This window comes from Micropterus dolomieu, linkage group LG17 (genome assembly GCF_021292245.1).
Source record: "Micropterus dolomieu isolate WLL.071019.BEF.003 ecotype Adirondacks linkage group LG17, ASM2129224v1, whole genome shotgun sequence".
Taxonomy (NCBI): domain Eukaryota; kingdom Metazoa; phylum Chordata; class Actinopteri; order Centrarchiformes; family Centrarchidae; genus Micropterus; species Micropterus dolomieu.
The window spans coordinates 26120987-26143800 of NC_060166.1; the positions used below are offsets into that span (position 1 = coordinate 26120987).

The window sequence follows — 22814 nt, forward strand, 5'->3', positions numbered from 1 at the left end:
AGGACTGACGGCCAGTCAGCTGGATCCACTGGAGGAGTAGAAAAAGGAGTAGAGCCGGATGTGATGGTAACATGATGGTGCTGCTCACCACTTCAGTAGGCACAGGTAGACCTATGAGAAAGATGAACACATTAAATAAGTAATTTTAGTAAGCTGATATGTTCATACGTTGGGTGTTCCTAGAGGTGAATAACTGTTAATTTTCTGTTGATGAAGGCCTAAACTTACCAGCATTGTCAGCTTCTTGGCTGATACCGATGATGGAGGTAGAGGTGGAGGATGATGGACCTACTATGAAATAATAAAAACGTGTAAAATTGAATTGAAATTACTTGTGTTCTTAGCTTAGATCTGGAGGATCTTATAATACAAGACACAAGAGTTTGATGCTGTGCTAAAAAGTGACTTAAGATTGGATGTATTTTCAATACTGGCAGCTGTTGAAGTACGCCGACTTCACCGGGTCCGTTGATGAGAAGAGATCAGATGAGACAGTGCCTTAAGTTTTGAGACCTTTATTACCAAACCAAAAGCAATTGCAGATATATATCTGGAGACTCCTCACACCAACACAGAGTCTACTCTGAAGCAGTAAGCAGAGGAGTCTGTCTCTTCCTATGCAGCCTGACAATTTATAGAGGTAACTGCACCCAGAGTGGTGTGTCTGTGTGTCCGTGTGATTAGTGATATGCATGTGTGTGCTTGTGATTGGGTGTGGATGATTGAATCATCATGTATGTGTTTGTGTCAACACAACTTCCTCTTATCTAAGCCTCACAAACTAAGTATTGCAACACAAGTTCCATAAGATATAAAGAGAGCATCATGTACCCTTCTCACACAGCTTTGGAGGAGGCTCCATAATGTTGCTCCACAATCAGTCCTTAAATACAGCTACTGCACACTCCCTACATGACATATCTGATTTATAAGCAAAGAACACGCCATCTCTATAGGTTTAACTAAAACACATAACTAACCAGCAGTGTCAGTTTCTTGGCTGACTTGACCATGTTCTGCACTAAGAGTGGAGCTGATTAATGAACCCGCAGTGAAACAAAGAAATTAATTCTACTTTGACTTAATTTTTAAAATGCAGAAGGTTATCATTGTAACGTTACGCCACATTTATACTCACCAACAGTAGGAGCTACGTTTACTGACACCTGTGACCATCTTCCAACTATGTTCTTTAAAGTGCTCCTGGAAAGGGATTGTTAAGAGTAAGTTAATGTTAGCCTTTCAAACCTGGCCTATCTGGTTTTGTTCTGTTAAATGCTTTATAACACCAGGTTTACAGCACCATAGATGATGTTAGATAGATAAAAGATAACAGCTTAAATTGAAGAAGACCCATGTCCTAAAAACAATATTAACTTAATCAACTGACTTTAATATTATGATTTAATCCTATACTATGGTAATACCAAAAACTATACCAATTTTATGCAGTTTGTGAAAGTTGTAATGCTAGCATGTTAGCCAGTATAGTGTTAGCATTGTTAATACCAGCGCGGCTAACTAAGGCTAATGTAAGACCTTTAGTTCAGATTATTGTGGTGTCCGAACAATAATGCTGCGATAATGTGTTGAGAAGAAATCCGCTTGACACTGTTCTTGATCATAAAAGTTTATTACATCAAGGAGTTCAACATCAATTACAAGCTCTGCAGCGGCTTGGAGAGAGACCCAGCCCGATGACCACTCTGTCTCTCTGTACATCAAACACAGCTTATATAGGACATGTTTAGGTATCTGCTAAATACCATATAAGGGTTTGAGTCTGCAATATAAAGCTCCAATCCATATAAGGGCACAGTGCTGTAGGATAAGTGTAAACATCTGTTAGACACCATAGAAGGGTTCAGTCCCTTCATAAACACTAATCACTACTCCCCCTAACACTGGGTCAGAGGTCAAATTCCATAGGAGGGTTCACTTTTTACACACCCATCAATCATTACTCCCCCTTAAGAGTTCACTGAGCCTCTATCCAGCTGCAAGAGTGTTATTTTAAACTGTAATGGTCAAATGCACATATGTTATACACCACATTATCTAAAAATACAGGCATAAGAATTCTGTGGGGTTTCGTACCTTTATTTATTTTTATTTAAGGTCTTCTGTTATCGTTTTTCATGTCTATACAAATATGATCTATTGTTGTGTTTACAGGATGTTGCACTGCCCCCAAATGGCCAGCAAAACAAAATAGATTAGTTAATGCATTCTAACAAGACTACAGTATATGGTGTGGGACATTTCATTGAGCCTTATAAGTCTAATTTTCCAATCTTTTTATCACCCCTCATCCTGCATTATATTTCAGTGTTTAAATTCCATTACAAATTGTGCCTCCATCATGTTAAAATATTATTTTAAAGAGGGGAAACATTTACTACAGCGCAATTGAATATGATTATTTGATAACATATACATATACGATTTCAAAAAAGACCAAGTTTTTTTTAAATTATTTTTCTGATTGTGCACCTCCCTCCCCTCGCCCCACCTTGCAGGTCCACAGAGATAAAACATCACTGTTCTGCTCACTGTTCTATTGTTATTTTTTATGCTACTCCAAAATGTATAAATGCCAGTGCAAGCTTTTGATCTTCATTGAGGTTCGTATAATGCCACCCAGTGGTTTAGCTTTCTTCGACAGTATGACGTCCACACAGAGATGGCCAGAGCAGGGTTGGGCACTCTTACAGCTGTTGCTGTTGGTGTCTGTCTCTCAGGCTGAGGAGCGAGTGTGCAGACGACGAGGGGATCCTGAAAACCCCCAGCTATTTAAGAATGGGGACATTATGTTGGGGGGAATATTCTCTTTCTACAACAGTTGGAAAGACAGACAGGATACCTACATGCACAAACCACTGCCACTGCAATGCATCAGGTAAATTATACCACATAAATCTTTTTACATTTAACATGCCTCAGAAATAGTGGGTACAGATATAAAAATAGGTAGAAAAACAAAATCAAAAACAAACTAAGTAAAATAAGAAATGTTCAATGTTGTGTTTATTAATACCATTATATGCTTTCATTTACTTTGGTATTTTTCTGTTTCAAGGAGAAATTATTTGTAATTCCAACTATTTCTATCTTTCCACATCAAGTTTGAATTTCAGAGGGTTCCAGTATGCCCAGGCTATGCTCTTTGCCATAGAGGAGATTAATAATAGCACAGACCTACTGCCTGGCATTTCTCTGGGCTATAAGATCTATGATGCCTGCAGCTCCATTGCCAGAGGTGTGAGGGTTGCACTGGCCTTGGCTAATGGTAATGAAGTGGTGTCTGCATCCTCTGAGGCACCATGTACCAGACCTGCCCAAGTGCAGGCCATTATGGGCGAGACATCTTCCTCTCCTTGCATGGCTATAGCTACTGTCATCGGACCCTTTCACATCCCACTGGTGAGTTAAAATTGGTAAAAATAGAATTGTATTAGTTAAATACTTACATAATTAGGAAAGGGTGTTTTAAATAATCTTAGTGTGCTGTGGAAATGTTTTATATTTTACATACTTATCTTGTGATGTTATCTCTTCGATCTTTTAGATCAGCCACTTTGCTACTTGTGCTTGTCTCAGCGATAAAACCAAATATCCATCCTTCCTCAGAACAATACCTAGTGACTACTACCAGAGCAGAGCCCTGGCACAGTTGGTCAAGCACTTTGGTTGGACTTGGGTTGGAGCTGTTAGAACAAATGATGATTATGGCAATAATGGCATGGCCACATTTACAGAAACTGCCCAGCAGCTGGGCATCTGTCTAGAATACTCTGTATCTTTCTTTAGAACAGATCCGCCACACAAAATACAAAGGATAGTTGACATTATCAAGTCTTCCACTTCCAATGTGATTGTTGCTTTCCTCTCCCACATTGATATGGATGTGCTTATACAGGATTTGTCTTCCCACAACTTGACTGGGTACCAGTGGGTAGGCACTGAGGCATGGATCTTTGATTCCCAGACTGCAGCCATGGATAGGCATCACATCCTCGATGGTGCCATAGGCCTGTCCATCCCCAAAGCACATGTCAGTGGCATGAGAGAGTTCATGTTGGATGTGAAGCCACTCAATTCATCCAGCAATGAAATGTTTACAGAGTTTTGGGAGGAATTATTTAGCTGCAAGTTCAACCAGTCAGGGAATCAGAGAGAATGTACTGGACATGAAGATCTGACTGGAGTGCAAAACAGCTTCACTTATATGTCACTCATGCCTATCTTTAACAATGTCTATAAAGGAGTGTATGCTGTTGCCCACGCACTTCATAGTATTCTTAACTGTAATAAAACATGCAGCAACAAGGTGCAGCTAGATCCATTCATGGTGAGTTTAACACCAAAGGCTTGAATGTTTTTACATTATGTCACATTTAGAAAGAAAATTGTTTACATTTTGAAAATACAAATCTTGTAGCCTGTCTATCAACCTGCTGAGACAACACGTCTACAAAATGTTTGTGAGATAATGCATATCTTCTTAGATATTACAGCACATAAGAAAGATTCAGTTCAAAACAAAGGAAGGAGATGAGGTTTACTTTAATGAGAATGGAGACCCAGCTGCAAAGTATGAAATTATAAACTGGCAGCCAACAGAAAATGGCATTGTGGACTTTGTCACAGTCGGCCTTTATGATGCATCTTTACATGACGACAAACAACTAAATCTGCAAAATAAGTCTTTAATTTGGGCAAAGAATTCAAAACAGGTAAGCTACCAAGTGATTACTGTTAATGACAATCAATTTGAATTGTTACATTTGTATAAGTTATTAGTTAATGTTACTAGGTAATCATAATGGTTTCTTGTGATGCATCAAATTTAATACTAGATGCGTGTAAAGACAACACCTTGTTAAAGTAAATGCCCATTCATTTTTCTCATATTTGTTTTGTTCATGCAGGTGCCTTTGTCAGTTTGCAGTAAGAAATGTCCCCCAGGAACTCGCAAGGTTCTCCAGAAAGGAAAGCCTGTTTGCTGCTATGACTGTTTAAGATGTGCAGAGGGAGAAATAAGTAACATCACAGGTGTAGTTTAATTTAATGCAAGACAAAACAGAACAAAAGTCTAAAAGTTTTAAGAAACTGCATAGCTTTGTAAATTGATTTGAAATAAGTGGATTATTCATCACTTATGTAGCATTTAAAGCGAACTAAAAATATATATCATTACACCAAAAAAATCAATACATCAGATATCCTGAAGAAATACTGAAACATGAGACTGAAATCAGCTACATGAAGTTCTATCTCACACAGGCTCCGCCCTCTACTGGACTCTATGGGTACTACCTCCTCCAATCAAACACACGCACTTGCCCACTGAAATTTTATCGTGCACATAGCTGACAAATAGGACGTCACTACCGATACATGCGTGACATATAAATAGCAGTGTCCCTACTGCCTCAGCATCCTTTTCTCTTCAGCAAACGGCGAACTGCTCACTGAATTCACCACCTCCATGGATGGAGTCGCCACTTCTAGAAAATTATCTTTGCACCGGGCGAGGTGACCCATGACCTGCGGCTGGGGAAGGGAGCCACTGGCCAAGTGACCGTTATGGAGGGAAAGAGCTAAGTTAACTTCTCTCATCAAAGAGCTAACGTTAACTCCTGGGGTGAGGCTAAGGGTTCGCCCTGCGGCCTTGTGTTCACGAAGCAACTGTTCTAACATGTGCTGCTTGTGTGTACACTGTGGTGATGCTTATGAATGTTAAACTGTTTATTAGAAACACATTACATTCTTAAAAGTGCTAATTCCCCACCACCAACCCCATCCCAATGAGCTATCCGTGTTGAACACGCCACTGCGCTCACCGACGCTAAGCTAACAGTTCGCACCGCGGCCCACGCCGCTCTCCCGGTCAGAACCGAGTGAGAGGGTGGGTGAGGCCCGGGCGTCCACTTTGCTAGCCTGACCACCGAGTCCGCGCAGCCATAATGGTCCGCTTCCACGACGTGACAGCCGAGAAACGAGCTGTTCTTACCATGAAAACTGGCAATGCAGCAGTCTACTGTAACTCTGCATTCCCAGCACGCCCACGAGGACTCGCACGGGCGCGTTGCTAGCTCCCCGGCGGTGAAAGCGTGTTACATAAACAGACACGCCACCCTGCCGACATCTCTTTCGCCGAGCGGTCACATCGCAGCTAGGCTAGTCAGCTATAGCCGGAGAGCGACAGCCAAATTCAGGTCTCTCTCGGTATAGCGGGACGAAAGACATCGCTCGCTGCTTCGGTTGGTTTCGTTTCCTCCACGAGCGGCTCGTAGCGCTTGTTGCAGCAGGCGAGGTTGTCTACCCTACCGCTACTTCACATGGAAGCTGCGAGCTTGAGGCTGACGTCAACACCGGGTGATGTGTCACAGTCACACCGGCTGTGGTGCATACAAGGCCCGGTCGGCCTTTTCCAGCTCCGGCCGTGGTGCGTTCAAGGCCTTTTCGATTGCCGCCCTTGGAAAAAGTCTAAGCCTTATTATTTATTTAAAAAAAACTAAAAAACTAAAACAAAAGGGTGACAGAGGGACAGAGGCTGATGCACACCACCAGACCTCCTCCCTCTGTTATGTGTCCAGCATGCATTTATTTGTGTTTCATATGCTACTGTGTACACCCTGCTGTGAATGTTCAAGTGATTAAATACAGTACATTCCTAAAGAACATTCTCCTCCCCACCGAACCGCCTCCATCTTCAGCTCGGTGCATAACACGCTTCGGTCTCCACAAAACTGCACGTTCACCAATGATGATCCGACCTACGGCCCACACTGCTCTCCTTGCTCGAGAGAGACAGTGGGAGGGCCCAGCTCTTTGCTGTGCTAGTCAAACCACTGGGACAGAAGCCCATGTCCCACGTCGCTCTCCTGGTGGCATCTGAGCGAGATAGTAGTAGGACCTGGGCTTCGTCCTTGCTAGCCATCTGTCCAGCCCGCGCAACGGGTTGCCTACATCGCCTGGCAGCCGAATGAAGGGCTGCTGCCATGACGGTGTAGCAGACCTCGGCTACGTAAAATTTTAATACAGTTATGAAAATTAATATTTCTGGGAATATTAATTTATGCCTCGAAATTAGGAGCACCACCTAAAGATTTGCTTGTCCGCTTTAGGTCCTTGAGTATAGCCTGAGAATTACACAAATTTCTGGTAATTCATTAGTTGTTACTGGTTCAGTTATTCTGAAATCGTAAGGTCAATCAGTCAGTCTCAGTTCTATGTATAGGGACTCTAGATTCTTAATAACAAACTCACATACATCGCTGTGATCAAGGTGAATTTATTAACTAACAAAAGAGGGTACAATAGTGGGTAAATGTGGTGATATTACAGAGTAACAGTTAATATGACAACCAGGAGGTAATAAAACAGGGTAGCCTATGTAAGGTTCGATTGAATTTCAGTTTATATTGTAGAGGGAGAGAATTCTACGAGTATGAGGGAATAAATGACCAAAATTAGGTTGCAGATTTAGTTTGACTAATCTAAGGGTTATTAACTGTGGATGGAGCCACTAGAGAACACCAACGAGTCACAGAGTGTGGTTTGTTTTGCCCTACCGCTGCCGCAGGTCCCGTAACGAGGCTCGACTGCCGGTTGGCTTGGGGAGTCGGTTCTGGCCCGACTCCAGTGGCGTTTTCGAGTTGGGTTCGAAACCGGTGGATTGGGTCCGGAGTCAGCCAAGGCTTTTACTCTGATCTCAGTTCGTTTGGTGTCGCTATAGCGGAGCCCACTCAGGGTTCTGTCGTCAGAGCCGTGGTTTCATTTATTCAAGGCCATAAATGAAGGCTTCTGAGTTTCTGGTCCAAAGTTGCTCACAACGGTCGGATGAGGTTAGAACAACAAAATCAAATAAACTCACACAATCGCCGTAGGTTCGCGAGGCCTCAGGAATATAGGCTATGTTTAATGTTGCTGAGATTAAGCAGGCAGCTCCAAACAGAATAAAAAAATCAAATCTCCCGCTAAGAATTCAGGGTCGTAGCTTTCTCAGCTCGTCTGAAGGAGATTTAAATACGAAACGAAAAAAATCGGAATTTCAAAAAGTAAATGAAGTTAAGAGAGCGTATACGTTTAGTTTCAAGAAAGTTTGAAAGAGAAGAGTTTTTTTTTTTTTTTGAAGAGAAGAGAAGAGCCCAAACAAAAGACAGCAGGGCCTTTTTATTGATCCCGCTAGGTAGTGTGACGTCAATTTTGGGGATGGTCTCCCAGACGTTGCTAAGGTGTTAACTTTTTGGGATGGAGAAATATACGTTGCACATATTTCCCTTTAATCTCTCTCTCCACAATATCGACATTTGGAAAAATACTTAGTTCTAAACATTCGGATAAAGACAGTTAAAACAAGGCTAAACACTATTGAAAAAGGTTATAATGGTTATATACAACATAACAAAGCTTAATTACCTGTTCTCAGTATACTTGCTGGTAACTGGTTTTAACTCACGAGACAATTTAGATGTAAGCGTGACAGCGAAATTTCTTTTATGCAATTACATGGTGATAGGTAGTGATCCTGTCAGTGTAAGCCGAGTTTTAAACACTTGCGTGTTATACCTTTCTTGTCTCCTTGGTGGCGCTCGGGTCACACAAGAAAAGAGTAGTCCCTCCACTTTAACTGAGAGGCTGGTGATGCACACGAGCGTTTCAATGGATAATTTAGTAGGAAATTGTATATGAAACATTTAACTAAAGCATTAGTTAATACTGAACAGACAGTGATTACTAGGGAGTAACAGGGATGAATTAAGACACAACAGAAAGAGGTTAGAAAACTAGTTCACATACTTTCTTATGGGTCTGCTAGTCTTCAGACATCAGAAAAGGATAACAACAGGGTCATTACTTACTAAACTCAGAGGCAAACACCGCTGCTCACTTAGCAAGGTTATTATTTAAACAGAATAAACACAGTTATAAGGGAACCTTGCTTGGTTCGAGAAACAGGGGTTTTATGGTCTCTTTGCATTCCTGGCTTATCGCATCGGCTATCAGAGAATGAAATGGTGGTTTATGGCTCAGCCGTTCCGTGGAGAGAAAAGAGTCAGGTTGAGGCTGGAGGTGACCTGCGGGAGGGAGAAGGGGTCAGATCGCCCCCTTTCCTGTCCTGTGGACTGTCTTTAGTGACACCTTTACGGCTAGAAAGGTTCACTAAGGCTCTTTGAATACACAGTCCTTAAGTGATTCATTGTCTGATTGAGTCTCTTTCAGTCCTTACCAAACACCAGGCGATGTCTCTGGTTTTTACATGTGAAAAGGTTGACACCATCTGACCTTCTTTGAAGTGCGTCTGGTTGAGTTCACAACAGCAGTGACACAATGCAATGCACTCACGACACGGGAACACCGCTAGCTCACTGACAGTGACAGTGTTAACACATTGTCAACATATTCTCAACCGAACTAGCGCAGCGTTTAGCTGAATAGCTGCGACGGCATGAGTCGAGCTAACGCCAATCTAGGTCAGATATAGCCGGAGAGATGCAACCAGACAACAGGTCTCTTCCAGTGGTGCGGCGCGTGGAACTTTATCACAGTGAACAGCGGCTCATTCTCCGAGCAGCAGCTCGCAGTGAAGAGGAGGATGCCCTGTCCTGACTCGGCATCACTCGGTAGCTGTGTTGATATTGACTGCTCCACTGACGACATGCTCACGGTGACACTGTTGCACGTTGTTGCTGTCACTGGAGCAGCGAGCTGTGGTGCGTTCAAGGACACCACGGATCAACAGACAGTGGAGTATTCAAGGACACCACAGAGCAGCAAGCTGTGGTGCCCTGGTGCTTTCAGGGACACTATAGCCCGTTCAACGTCAGCCCCCCCTTGGGCTAAACTTCCATTTATGGAAAGTTTGGCGGTGGAGAGTGCCGAAGATGCGTTGTTCACATGTACACATTTTCATTGAGAATGGCGATGCCGCTGCATGCTGACAAGCTGGGTGGACAGCATTCTGAGACCAGGCTACTCTCTTTAGTTCATACCACCAGTTTCCTGGACATAATGGAAGCCAGTCTATCCTCTCAAGAGGAAGTGGACTTCCTGGCCGCCGAGATCCAGCAACTTCTGCTGAAGCAGGCTGTCTTAGGGCATCTTTGCGCATGACATGCACAGAGGTCTTGCACCATGTACTTTTTGGTCCCCAGAAAAATTCCATTCTGGATCTCTGCCACCTGAACCAGCATAATGGACAAGAGGGCGTTTCCACATGCTGATAATCAAGAAAATGCTGGAGCCAGTGCTGCCCGGCAACTGGTTCACCGCCATCGACCTGAAAGACGCCTATTTCATGTTGATTTGACACAGTAACAGGGAATTTCTAGGCTTCTCCATTCAGGGGGTAGCCTACAAATACATTAGGCTCCCTGTCAACTACTCGCTAGCCCCCCACATGCTCAGCAGATGCATCGCACTGCAATCGTTGCGCAAGAAGGGCATGAGTGTTCCTTTCTACTCATGACTTCATGGTCATGGAGAGATTGAAGCCTTGAGTGATCTCCACACAGCCCAGTTGATTTTGCACCTCAACAGCCTGGGGTTGCAATCAATTGGGAAGAGAGCTCCCCCCAGCCGCTGCAGCGAGCGGAGTATCTGGGGATTGTGCTCAACAACAACACTCCAAGAGTGTATCTGTGCGCGTCGTTTGGTGGTCCACAGGTTGTTCAGGGGAGTGCAGTGAGTGTTGTGATCCGTTTTCTCTTTCCTGCAAGGTCTGATGGAGAAGGGGCTGTCGCGCTGCAGCTATCTCTCCTGTCACTCTCCTGTTTGGTGACAGAACAGTCTTCATCCACTCACTCGTGATACGTTTTCTGCAGGGTGTGAGAAGACAGTGACCGGTGTCGTGTCTCTCGGCGCCTCAGTAGGCCTTGCTGCTTGTGTTGGTGGCTCTAATATCTGAACCTTATGAGCCCCTGGAGCAGTCCTCATTGAAAATGCTATCTCTTGAACAGCCCTGCACCTTGCTCTCACCTCTGCTAAGAAGGTGAGTGAGCTGTGTGCCTGTCTGTTCACCCCAGCTGCATGCTGGTTCTTGGTGTCCACAGTGCAGCTGGATTGAGACAACACACCTCCTTTGTTCTTAAGAACATAAGGAGCATATTCAGGTCCAGGACAATACATCTGGATGCTTTCTACCCCCCTACCCCACTGAGGGTGCAGGGAGGTGAGAGTGCATCTGTTGTGTCCATGTGTGCTAGGCTAACGTCCTATGTAGAGCACACAGCCCCCATTCGATGCACTGGTCAGCTGTTCTTCTGTTTCAGTGCAGTCAGTAAAACCCTGTCCAAGAAGAGCCTGGCCAGCTGGCTTTATGAGTGAATCTCCCAAGCCTGTACACGGGCAGGACCCTTAGTGGTGCGTGCATATTCCTCTCGGAAGTGTGGAAGTGTCTACGACCCTTTTTCAGTGGGGTGTGTGTCAAAGAGATCTGCACAATGGCATCTTGGCCCTTACTGTGCCCGTTTGTGCGTTTCTATCTCTTGGATATGTCGGGATCCAGCTTGCAAGTGCGACCTAGGATCTGAAAACTGAGGATCTGGTGACTACTGGGTGTAGAGGGGGAACATACACTGGCAGTGCCTGACGTTTCAGTGAGAAGTCAGGGCAGTGCAGGTGTTAATGGTCAGGTCAAGCCCCTATCGGTCCTGCGACCTTCTCAGGGGTGTCCCACCATTCTGTCACTAGGTGATGTGGTGGTCGGCGCTTTGGCCAGCCTGTGGCCGACCGGGCTGGTGTGGTGGACTTTGGCTAGTCGTGGCTAGGGCGGACAGTCATCAGGCTCCACCCACTGCACCCAGTGCATGCGTGTGATTGGAGGAGGTAGTACCAATAGAGTCCAGTAGAGGGCTCCGCCTGTGCTTATAGAACTAGGGTTACCATATCGTAACCTTCATTACGGACTGTCCGGGAAATGCATATCAAGGTTAAAGCCCCAAAGTGAAATATATATGTTACCCAAGTGAGTTTACAATTACTCAAACTTCATAGTTCATATAGAAGTGAGAACATCCCTAGGAAGAGGGGGGCAATCTGTGTTGTTTTCAACCCATGCATTCACAGACTTACTGGGTCACATCCATGGAAGTGTATTATATGGTACTACACCTACGAGTCATTAGGTCAGATATCTTTAACTTTAAAACCCTTTCATACATGAATTATAACAGCTTCTTTCAGGATTTTTCAGGATGTGTTTTTATTGCTCTTTAGGCAGGAAAAACAAAATTTTAATGTCATTTTTTTAAACACACATTTTTCGAGGAGTTTTTTACATGTCCACTAAGGTGGACAGCGTGCGCTTTAGAATTTAATAAACCAATGAATTAAATTATATAGTGTGTGCAAACTATATTTTTAATGCTTTTAAACTAATGTGGTCACACATTTTAATTCTAATACTGCTTAATGCAATGCAAAAATCAGCTCCACTATCACTGCTGCTAGCATTTGGTGATTCCTCTATTTCTGGCAGCCATTCATCATCACTGCCACTAGCATTATCCTTACTTGATTCTGACGGAATTTGCTCCACTTTCCTGAAGGCCTTTCTATTACTCACTGCACTTAAGATCTACAAAACAAAAACACACTAAATGTTACTCACATAATGGAACTAAGCAGCACAAAATATTGTTTTTGCTACAAAAACTGCAAGTTTTACATTCTGATAAATGAATCAATTGATTTACATCCAAAAGAGTTGTTGCACGTGAAATAATTTCAAGAAAAACAAAGTCTCATTAGTTAACTTGAATTGAAATATAGCCAGCGATGCAAAAGGTCCAATTTAGTGGACAGGTGATTATTAATAATTTCCTCCCAACAAAAAATCAATACTTGGATTGTCCATCAGCCATCTTGGTTTTGACAAATTTAAGTTGCGCTTACAACTGCTTACCAGAGGGTAGCAGTGTATGGTATAACACATCAGTGTCCACTGTAGTGACCACTGTGCATGAAAGGGTTAAGGTCAACACCGGGAAAAATATAAATAAAATAAAAAAAAACAATAATTATATATATATATATATATGTGTGTGTGTGTGTGTGTGTGTATATATATCAAATGGGAAGCTCACTCAAATTTAAAAAAAGACCTACAGTGTTTTCTCATATCCTCCTCATGTTGTCTGATCGTTTAGAGAATTTTGTTCTTATCTGCTGAGGTCTTGCTGTCTCTGAAACAGCAATTAAGGGAATGAGGGTGAATGAAATTGTGTTTGACACTTGAACATTGACATTTGAAAAACCTAACAGCATGAAATCTTTCAAAGAACAATAAACTGTATAAACTGTAAATAGCATTTGTTTGAGGGCACTAATATCTGTACAATACAGACAAAACAGACAAATGTACTGAGCTAGTCTAACACTTACTTCAATATTACTTTTCAGATTCTGTCACGTGTGTGCGATGCCACCCTGAGTTCTGGTCCAATGAGAAAAGAGATGCCTGTGTAAAGAAGGAGGCAGAGTTTCTATCATATGAAGAGATTATGGGAGCACTGCTAACTTCAGCCTCCTTATTTGGAACATGCATGACTGCTGTTGTGGCAATTATTTTCTTCAGATACAGGCAGACTCCTATTGTCAGGGCCAACAACTCTGAGCTGAGCTTCCTGCTGCTCTTCTCCTTGACCCTGTGTTTCCTGTGTTCTCTGACCTTCATCGGTCGGCCCTCTGAGTGGTCCTGCATGCTGCGACACACAGCATTCGGCATCACCTTTGTCCTCTGTATCTCTTGTGTTCTGGGGAAAACAATAGCGGTGTTAATGGCCTTCAGGGCCACACTTCCAGGAAGTAATGTGATGAAATGGTTTGGGCCTGCACAGCAGAAGCTCAGTGTTCTGGGTTTCACTCTCATACAAGTCATCATATGTCTCCTCTGGTTAACAATTTCTCCTCCTGTTCCATTTAAGAATTTTAAGGGGTTTAAGGACAAAATCATCTTAGAGTGTGCTCTGGGCTCAGCTGTAGGCTTTTGGGCTGTACTTGGTTACATAGGACTTCTGGCCATTTTATGTTTTATTCTTGCTTTTCTGGCTCGAAAACTGCCTGATAATTTCAATGAAGCCAAATTTATCACCTTTAGCATGCTGATATTCTGCGCAGTATGGATCACTTTTATCCCAGCATATGTCAGCTCTCCAGGGAAGTTCAGTGTTGCTGTGGAGATATTTGCTATTCTGGCTTCAAGTTTTGGACTGCTCATTAGTATTTTTATTCCAAAATGTTATATTATTTTACTGAAACCAGGGAAGAATACAAAAAAGAATATGATGGGAAAAGGGGCAACAAAGTCATTCTGAAACTTCAAAATAATATGCTGGCAAATGCATTCTATTGCCATTAAAATTTTGATTTAGCAGTCTGTTAACCAGACTGTAAAGTAGACATTAATTTATAGTTTATTGAAGATTTGCATTGTAGTGCTGTAGTGTTTTTCCACAGTTTATCATTTATTTTGTGATATTGCACGTTGACATGACAGTATTTAATAAAATGTAATATATCAAGATCAATACAAATATAGTAGAAATAAATGCACAAGCCTATTACCAATTCTTTACTGATTTCACAACATTAAATATAGTTTATAAAATTGTAAACAAAGAATAAAATCCCCAGTTGTCTTTGGTTTAACTTGTTTGATTTCCTTTGATCACTTGAGAATTTAATTCAGCCATAACAACTCCCCCCTTGTTGTTCATGTATAAACCTCTTGCATGTACTGTAGAGTTGATTGGCCTGGTTAAAAGAGTAGAACTATTGTTGTTGAGGCAGCTCCTCGCGGTTCTACTATGGGAAAGTGAGTCTCTGTGTAGAGTGCACAACCAGCTGAACTGGCCCAAGATGGCAAACTTGTTATTGGAGGCATTTCTTCATTTTGCACAGGGCAGGATTATGTAATTAATTAAAACATTTCAGACAACTCCAGAAGTACAAAAATGCAACAAGTATGTATTGCATGGCCTACATATTTTATAAGGTTTATGGGCATTTTGTACTGTATGTGAGACATTACCATGACTACATCGTATTTCATTCTTTCACGTAAAAACACACCTACCCATCTCCAAACAAAGTTAGCAACCAGATGGTGAACTTAGAGTTGGTGGGGACCAAAACAGAGCACTCAAGATAGTGAATATTGGATTTGCATTCATCAGGTGGACACAAACATGACTCCAAACAATTGCTCTGTGTCAGCTTGAAGTGTACATAATCTAACACATGACAGCTATATCAACTTTCTAAGGTGATTATGTTGTGTTTACAGCTTGTTGCACTGCCCACTAAGTAGCCCCAAAAACAAAATAGATTAGTTAATGCATTTTAACAGGACTTTGTTGTTGTGGGGAATTCCTTATAAGTCTAATTTTCTCAACTTTATATCACCTACATCCTGCATTTTATTTAAGTGTCTAAACTGCAATTATGAATTGTGCCTCCATCATGTTAAAATCTTACTGTCAAGAGGGTAAACATTTTGTACAGCACAACTGAATATGATTATTTGATAACATATACTGTTAAGATTTGAAAATCGAACAAGGCCCTTAATTATTTTTTATTTTTCTGTTTGTGCACCTCCCTTCCCTTGCCTCACCTTGCAGGTCCACAGAGATAAAAGATCACTGTTCTACTGCTATTTTTAAATGCTGCTCCAAAATGTATAAATACCAGTGCAAAGTTTTGATTTAAATTAAGGTTCACATGATGCCACCCAGTGGTTTAGCTCTCATCGACAGTATGACATCCACACAGAGGTGGCCAGAACAGGGTTGGGCACTCTTACAGCTGTTGATGTTGGCGTCTCTCTCTCAGGCTGAGGAGCGAGTGTGCACACGACGAGGTGATCCTGAAAACCCCCAGCTATCTAAAAATGGGGACATTATGTTAGGGGGAATCTTCTCTTTCCACAGCAGCTGGAAAGACAGACAGGATATCTACATGCACAAACCACCGCCACTGCAATGCACCAGGTAAATTATACCACATAAATTTTTTTAGATTTAAAATACCTAAGAGAAAGTGGGTACAGATGCAAAACACATACAAAAAAAACTGAATCAAAAACAAACTGAATATTAAAATAAGAAATATTCCACGATGTGTGTATTAATATCATTAAAAGTTTTCATTGACTGTGGTATTTTTCTATTTCAAGTGAAAAGTATTTACAGTTCTAACTATTTATCTCCATCTGCATCAAGCTTGAATTTGAGAGGGTTCCAGTATGCCCAGGCTATGCTCTTTGCCATAGAGGAGATCAATAATAGCACAGACCTACTGCCTGGCATTTCTCTGGGCTATAAGATCTATGATGCCTGTAGCTCCATTGCCAGAGGTGTGAGGGTTGCACTGGCCTTGGCTAATGGTAATGAAGTGGTGTCTGCATCCTCCGAGGCACCATGTACCAGACCTGCCCAAGTGCAGGCCATTATGGGCGAGACATCTTCCTCTCCTTGCATGGCTATAGCTACTGTCATCGGACCCTTTCATATCCCACTGGTGGGTAAAATTAATAAAAACTGAATTATTTTAGTTAAAATTAATTATTATTCAGTTATTCTTCCAGCTGGTCATAGCAAAGGGGGTTTAACATAATTGTAGTGTGCAGTGGAAATGTTTTATATTTTACATACAGTATCTCGTGGTGTAATTTCATTTGTCTTTTAGATCAGCCACTTTGCTACTTGTGCTTGTCTCAGCGATAAAACCAAGTACCCATCCTTCCTCAGAACAATACCCAGTGACTACTACCAGAGCAGAGCCCTGGCACAGTTGGTCAAGCACTTTGGCTGGACTTGGGTTGGAGCCATTAGAACAAATGATGATTATGGCAATAACGGCATGGCCACATTCACAGAAACTGCCCAGCAGCTGGGCATCTGTTTAGAGTATTCTGTGTCTTTCTTGAGAACAGATCCACCAGACAAAATACTAAAGATAGTTGACATTATCAAGTCTTCCACTTCCAATGTGATTGTTGCTTTCCTCTCCCACAAGGATATGGATGTGCTAATACAGGAGTTGTCCGGCTACAACTTGACTGGGTACCAGTGGGTAGGCAGTGAGAGTTGGATCTTTGATTCCCAAACTGCAGCCATGGACAGGCATCACATTCTAGATGGTGCCATAGGCCTGTCCATCCCCAAAGCACATGTCAGTGGCATGAGAGAGTTCATGTTGGATGTGAAGCCGCTCAATTCATCTAGTAATGAAATGTTTACAGAGTTTTGGGAGACATTATTTAGCTGTAAGTTCAACCAGTCAGGGAATCAGAGAGAATGTACTGGACATGAAGATCTGACTGGAGTGCAAAACAGCTTCACTTATATGTCACTCATGCCTATCTTTAACAACATCTATAAAGGAGTGTATGCTGTGGCCCACGCACTTCATAGTATTCTCAACTGTGACAAAACATGTAACAACACAGTGCAGCTAGATCCATTTATGGTGAGTTGAACACAACAGACTGAAATTATAGTTTTTATGTTAAGTTATATTTACAGGAAAGGAAATTGTTTTTATTTTGAAAATAGAAAATAGAAATCGAAAATTGTTGAGATAACATGTCTACAAAATGTTTGTCAGATAATGATCTACATATCTTCTTAGATTTTACAGCACATAAGAAAGATACAGTTCAAAACGAAGGATGGAGATGAGGTTTACTTTAATGAGAATGGAGACCCAGCAGCAAAGTATGAAATTATAAACTGGCAGCCAACAGAAAATGGCATTGTGGACTTTGTCACAGTCGGTGTTCATGATGCATCTTTGCCTTCAGAGATACTGCTGAATCTGCAAAATAATTCTTTCATTTGGGCACAGAACTCAAAAGAGGTAAGCTACCATGTGATTAACGTAACTGTTTAATTGATTAGTCATTGTTAGTGGACAATCACACTATTTGGTTTCCATACATTAAAATTAATAATAGATGCTTGTAAAAACAACCCCTTGTCAAAGCAAATGCCCATACACTTTTCTAATAGTTATTTTATTCATGCAGGTGCCTTTGTCAGTTTGCAGTAAGAAATGTCCCCCAGGAACTCGTAAGGTTCTCAAGAAAGGAAAGCCTGTTTGCTGCTATGACTGTTTAAGATGCGCAGAGGGAGAAATAAGCAACATTACAGGTGTAGAAATATTTAATGTAAGACCAAACCAAAGTCAAAAAAAAAAAAGAAATGGTATAGTTTTGTAATTTGATTCTAAAAGCATGGGGTGTTGTGATTTGATAGTAATCATTTAGTGATTTAAACAAACCATTTAAAATCAAGTCTTTAAATATCCTAAATAAATACTGATACATAAGTCTGAAATCGGTCACATAACTCTTAAAAAAATCTTGGAATTGCTTATCAAGGTTAATGCCCTTTTAAAATTACATCAATTCCATTGCTTATTGAAAAATGAGAAATATGGCTTTCATAAAGTTATCCATTTACTGTCTGTTAATCATTGCCTGTCTTATAATCGTAGAAAAGATTTAACATTGAGACACAAAAAATACAAATGTACTGAGCTAGCTAACACTTGCTTCAATATTACTTTTCAGATTCTGTCACATGTGTGAGATGCCACCCTGAGTTTTGGTCCAATGAGAAAAGAGATGCCTGTGTAAAGAAGGAGTCAGAGTTTCTATCATATGAAGAGATTATGGGAGCACTGCTCACTGCAACCTCCCTATTTGGAACATGCATGACTGCTGTTGTGGCAATTATTTTCTTCAGATACAGGCAGACTCCTATTGTCAGGGCCAACAACTCTGAGCTGAGCTTCTTGCTGCTCTTCTCCTTGACCCTGTGTTTCCTGTGTTCTCTGACCTTCATCGGTCGGCCCTCTGAGTGGTCCTGCATGCTGCGACACACAGCATTCGGCATCACTTTTGTCCTCTGTATCTCTTGTGTTCTGGGGAAAACAATAGTGGTGTTAATGGCCTTCAGGGCCACACTTCCAGGAAGTAATGTGATGAAATGGTTTGGGCCTGCACAGCAGAAGCTCAGTGTTCTGGGTTTCACTCTCATACAAGTGATCATATGTCTCCTCTGGTTAACAATATCTCCTCCTGTTCCATTTAAGAATTTTAAGGGATTTAAGGACAAAATCATCATAGAGTGTGCTCTGGGCTCAGCTGTAGGCTTTTGGGCTGTACTTGGTTACATAGGACTTCTGGCCATTTTATGTTTTATTCTTGCTTTTCTGGCTCGAAAACTGCCTGATAATTTCAATGAAGCCAAATTTATCACCTTTAGCATGCTGATATTCTGCGCAGTATGGATCACTTTTATCCCAGCGTATGTCAGCTCTCCTGGAAAGTTCAGTGTTGCTGTGGAGGTATTTGCTATTCTGGCTTCAAGTTTTGGACTGCTCATTTGTATATTTATTCCAAAATGTTATATTATCTTACTGAAACCAGAAAAGAATACAAAAAAGAGTTTGATGGGAAAAGGGGCACCAAAATCGCTCTGAAAACTTAAGAAAATATGCTTGCAAAGGGATTCTAGTGCCGTTATAATCTTTACATAATATTTTGTTAACTAGACCCAACTAACAAACATGTAAAATTGGAACCTTCCACTGATTTTCGTGCATGCATGGAAAACATGTTTGTCTCCCTTTCAGGCCTCGAACAAGACAACAACATATATCACAGTGTACTCAGGAATGCTCTCATCAGAGGACTCAATTGGGAGCACAAAACCACAGCAGCTCAAACCTGCACTGGTTGGGAGGGAGCAGACCTAAAAACTGTCTGGGGGCACATTATTCATGCAAAATCAAAGGCAGGACGTTATGCCTCTGTTTGGGAAAAAAAATCATCAAAAAGACTGACTGCCAACAAAAGCAGGGCAAGAAATTTCAACAAGCACAGTTGATGTTTTACCCACAGAGATATGGATGTGACCATGGACAAGACTGTGAAAGAGGATCAGGTGCACGTGGTTCTGGCCAACACCAGCATTATTCCCAGAGAATTGATCTACAAAACACCACTCCAATGAGATGCTGTAACTGTGATGGCTGGGGTCATATGGGCAGTGACTGCCCCTCTGCCATGCACGACCAACAACAGCTGGATCCCGGCCAGAGTTACTCCCTCCAGGCACCCAGTGACCTCTCCTGGATAGCAACAGAAAAACCAATAAGAGGCAGTTGAGGCAGGTCTAATGAATTCAAAATGCGCCCCACCCAAAGACATAAAACCTATCATCACATATGCACAATAATAATGCTTATAGCTTGATTTGTTTGGCACTTATCTAAACAAGGAGACAAAGTGCTTCACAAATATATGAGAATAAACAAAAATAAATAACCATACAAAATATGGTTACAATATGAAAACAAAAAATGCCTTGACCAAAAACAGATACACAAAGGTAACACTCAAAACAACCAAATCAAATGGGAGAACATAAACACATATTTAATTCTTAGGTACTCCAGTTTAACCAGCATTATCTTATTAATAACTTATAATTTTTTACTTTTTAGTTTTATCACTTGGTCATTTTTAAATATATTAATCCATGTTATTGTTGCCGATTTGTGTAAAAATAAAGTAGACGGTAAGTTGTGACTTAGCAAAAGGTTAAGATTTAAAAAAATTATCAAAGAGTACTTATTGTAGTGCTATATAAAAATAATGTGCATGTGCTTAATGAATGGAAAACAGATATGCATGTTTGTTATCTCAAACTTTGAGCTACATATATAATAGAAAAACCTGTGTGTATGTAGTGCCAATTAGAACAAGTTATTGTGGGATGACTACTTGTTTTTAATAATTTATTCATTTTTAAAAACTGATGGAATTCAAGGAAGATAGGAAGAAACTGCTCCATTGATGTTTATTATGTAAGTCCTTTCTCTCATTTAAAGAAATGTGTGTTTGTCTTTCATTAAGAACCTAAAGTAGACACAATTTTTCTACAACAATAAATTAATATATAAATATATTCTCACTGTTACTCTGTTTTCGTGTGACAGCTACTGTTTTGTTTCACTTTCACTGCTGTCAGCTGTAACAGGTTGTATTCAGCAAAACAAATCAAGCATAGCATTAGTTCAGGCAGGCAATAAAGTCAAGCTCAGCTCACAATCCCAGCACATCAGCTGATAGCAGCTGTTGAAGATTTAAATTAGCTATGATGTTTGAATATTTTATGCCTAACTTGATTAGGATTATATTTAACATATTTATTAGAATAATATTTAAGGTGTTTATTAAAGATACATTGAAACTTTGAGGTGCAGTTTTCTCGCTCAGCCTGTTGCTGAGGCCACGTTTTTGTAGGAAGACCCAGACTTCAGGAGAACACACTCACTACACATTTTGCAAAAACACACACCTGGTCAGTGGTATAGTGTGACTAGCAGGCTCAGGCTCAGGCCATAATTTAGAATTAATTGCATATCCGAGCGAGGGACAATGGGGCCTTTATGGATATTAAGAAACTATTGCTAGCACCTGCACTCAGACCTGATAAGTGTAGAAGCCTAAATTTTTAAATACAAAGGGGCCCTTGCAAGAAGGCTGCAGCTCTGAAGGTCATCATGTGATACAGCACACAGCACACGAACCTGTGCTTGTGTTGATGTTGATGTTAACTTTCTTTTTTCTTATGCACATACACTTTTTACTAACATCAAGATGATGTCTTATTTCTGATGTCACATTTCAGTATTATTTCTTTTGAAGTGTTGTAGGGCATTGTCACAGTCTAATATGCAAAGAACCTTGTCGTCTGTTGTAAACTTTGTCCGACCAGCAAAAAGCTTTCAATTGCCAACAATTCTACATCTAATTTATCGAAGCATCTGCTGAAGCAGCAGTTTTACATTTTGTAAAAACACTGAAAACTGCACTTATAAATACATATGCAAAAAAAACAAGTTCAAAAGTCAGAATTTACTTGCTTTATCTTTTTTATTTCAGTGGCGTTAAGAAATGTTGTCTGTTTTGTAAAAAAACATACTCCTTACTGCTGTTAAAAAGTCGGTAGTTGGGTGAGACTGCTTTGTTTTGGGGGGGTAGTGAAAGTAATATATACCAACCTAAGGAGTAACATAACAAGTTACATTTATCACCCAATAATAAGTAAGATAATATTTTTACTTTTTTAAGAAGTAATAACTAACTAGTAACTTTTTACAATTTCTGAGTAACTTGCCCAATACTGCGGGGACAAACCTGGATGTGATGCTTACAAGTCTCTGAGCTCCAGAGACTAGACTCTGAGTCTCAAACTCGAGTCCCCATCTCTGGTGAGATCTGACCTTTTGGCCGAAGTGCACCAGATCTTTCAGGTGTCATCAGGGCCCCATGGGGAACAATTGACCCAAATTTGGTGTCAATCGGACTTGTGGTTATGGAGATATAAAATGCATGTAAGTCAATGGAATTTTTTTTGACATCTTTAATCTGCAACAAAAGCGCCACCTATTGGCATATTTGGGTAAACTTTGGTGCCTGTAGTAATGGGACCATGCTGAACAATTGGGCACTGGTTTCATGTCAGTGTGAGTTGTGGTTATAGAGGAACAATTTTCTTGGATTAAACAGCGCCACCTAGGGACGAGTTGCACCAAATTTTGCACAGGCCAGGGGGGCGTTGCACATTAACGCTCCAAATTTGGTGTCAATCGGCCATTCCAAAGCGAAGATATGACATCATTTCCTGTTAGTAGCGTTTTTCGCAAACGTTTGCTAGCATATAATTGCAACATTTTTAGTCGGATCAAAATTTCCTCTACAAACTTTCATCAGCTTGGTCCAGAGA

The 22814-nt window shown here is 41.1% G+C and overlaps 2 protein-coding genes across 2 annotated transcripts; both read left to right on the top strand.

Moving 5' to 3' along the window:
• The first annotated feature begins 2705 nt into the window (after positions 1-2705).
• Positions 2706-14324, top strand: LOC123985759 (extracellular calcium-sensing receptor-like). The gene is made up of 6 exons (XM_046073607.1): positions 2706-2899; positions 3126-3423; positions 3569-4351; positions 4509-4736; positions 4932-5055; positions 13411-14324. Exons 1-6 carry the CDS (start codon positions 2811-2813, stop codon positions 14322-14324), a joined length of 2436 nt encoding a protein of 811 aa, XP_045929563.1. The 5' UTR covers positions 2706-2810.
• A 1483-nt stretch (positions 14325-15807) lies between these two features.
• Positions 15808-19500, top strand: LOC123985762 (extracellular calcium-sensing receptor-like). The gene is made up of 6 exons (XM_046073609.1): positions 15808-16001; positions 16233-16530; positions 16699-17481; positions 17644-17871; positions 18041-18164; positions 18587-19500. Exons 1-6 carry the CDS (start codon positions 15823-15825, stop codon positions 19498-19500), a joined length of 2526 nt encoding a protein of 841 aa, XP_045929565.1. The 5' UTR covers positions 15808-15822.
• Positions 19501-22814: the final 3314 nt, after the last annotated feature.

Bases quoted from the DNA above. Each gene is read 5' to 3' on its own strand.
- LOC123985759 (XM_046073607.1), top strand. From the start codon at position 2,811: ATGTTGGGGGGAATATTCTCTTTCTACAACAGTTGGAAAGACAGACAG. The intron at 4,737-4,931 runs GTAAGCTACCAA...TTGTTCATGCAG, and splicing joins GGGCAAAGAATTCAAAACAG to GTGCCTTTGTCAGTTTGCAG. The intron at 5,056-13,410 runs GTGTAGTTTAAT...ATTACTTTTCAG, and splicing joins AGAAATAAGTAACATCACAG to ATTCTGTCACGTGTGTGCGA.
- LOC123985762 (XM_046073609.1), top strand. From the start codon at position 15,823: ATGTTGGCGTCTCTCTCTCAGGCTGAGGAGCGAGTGTGCACACGACGA. The intron at 17,872-18,040 runs GTAAGCTACCAT...TTATTCATGCAG, and splicing joins GGGCACAGAACTCAAAAGAG to GTGCCTTTGTCAGTTTGCAG. The intron at 18,165-18,586 runs GTGTAGAAATAT...ATTACTTTTCAG, and splicing joins AGAAATAAGCAACATTACAG to ATTCTGTCACATGTGTGAGA.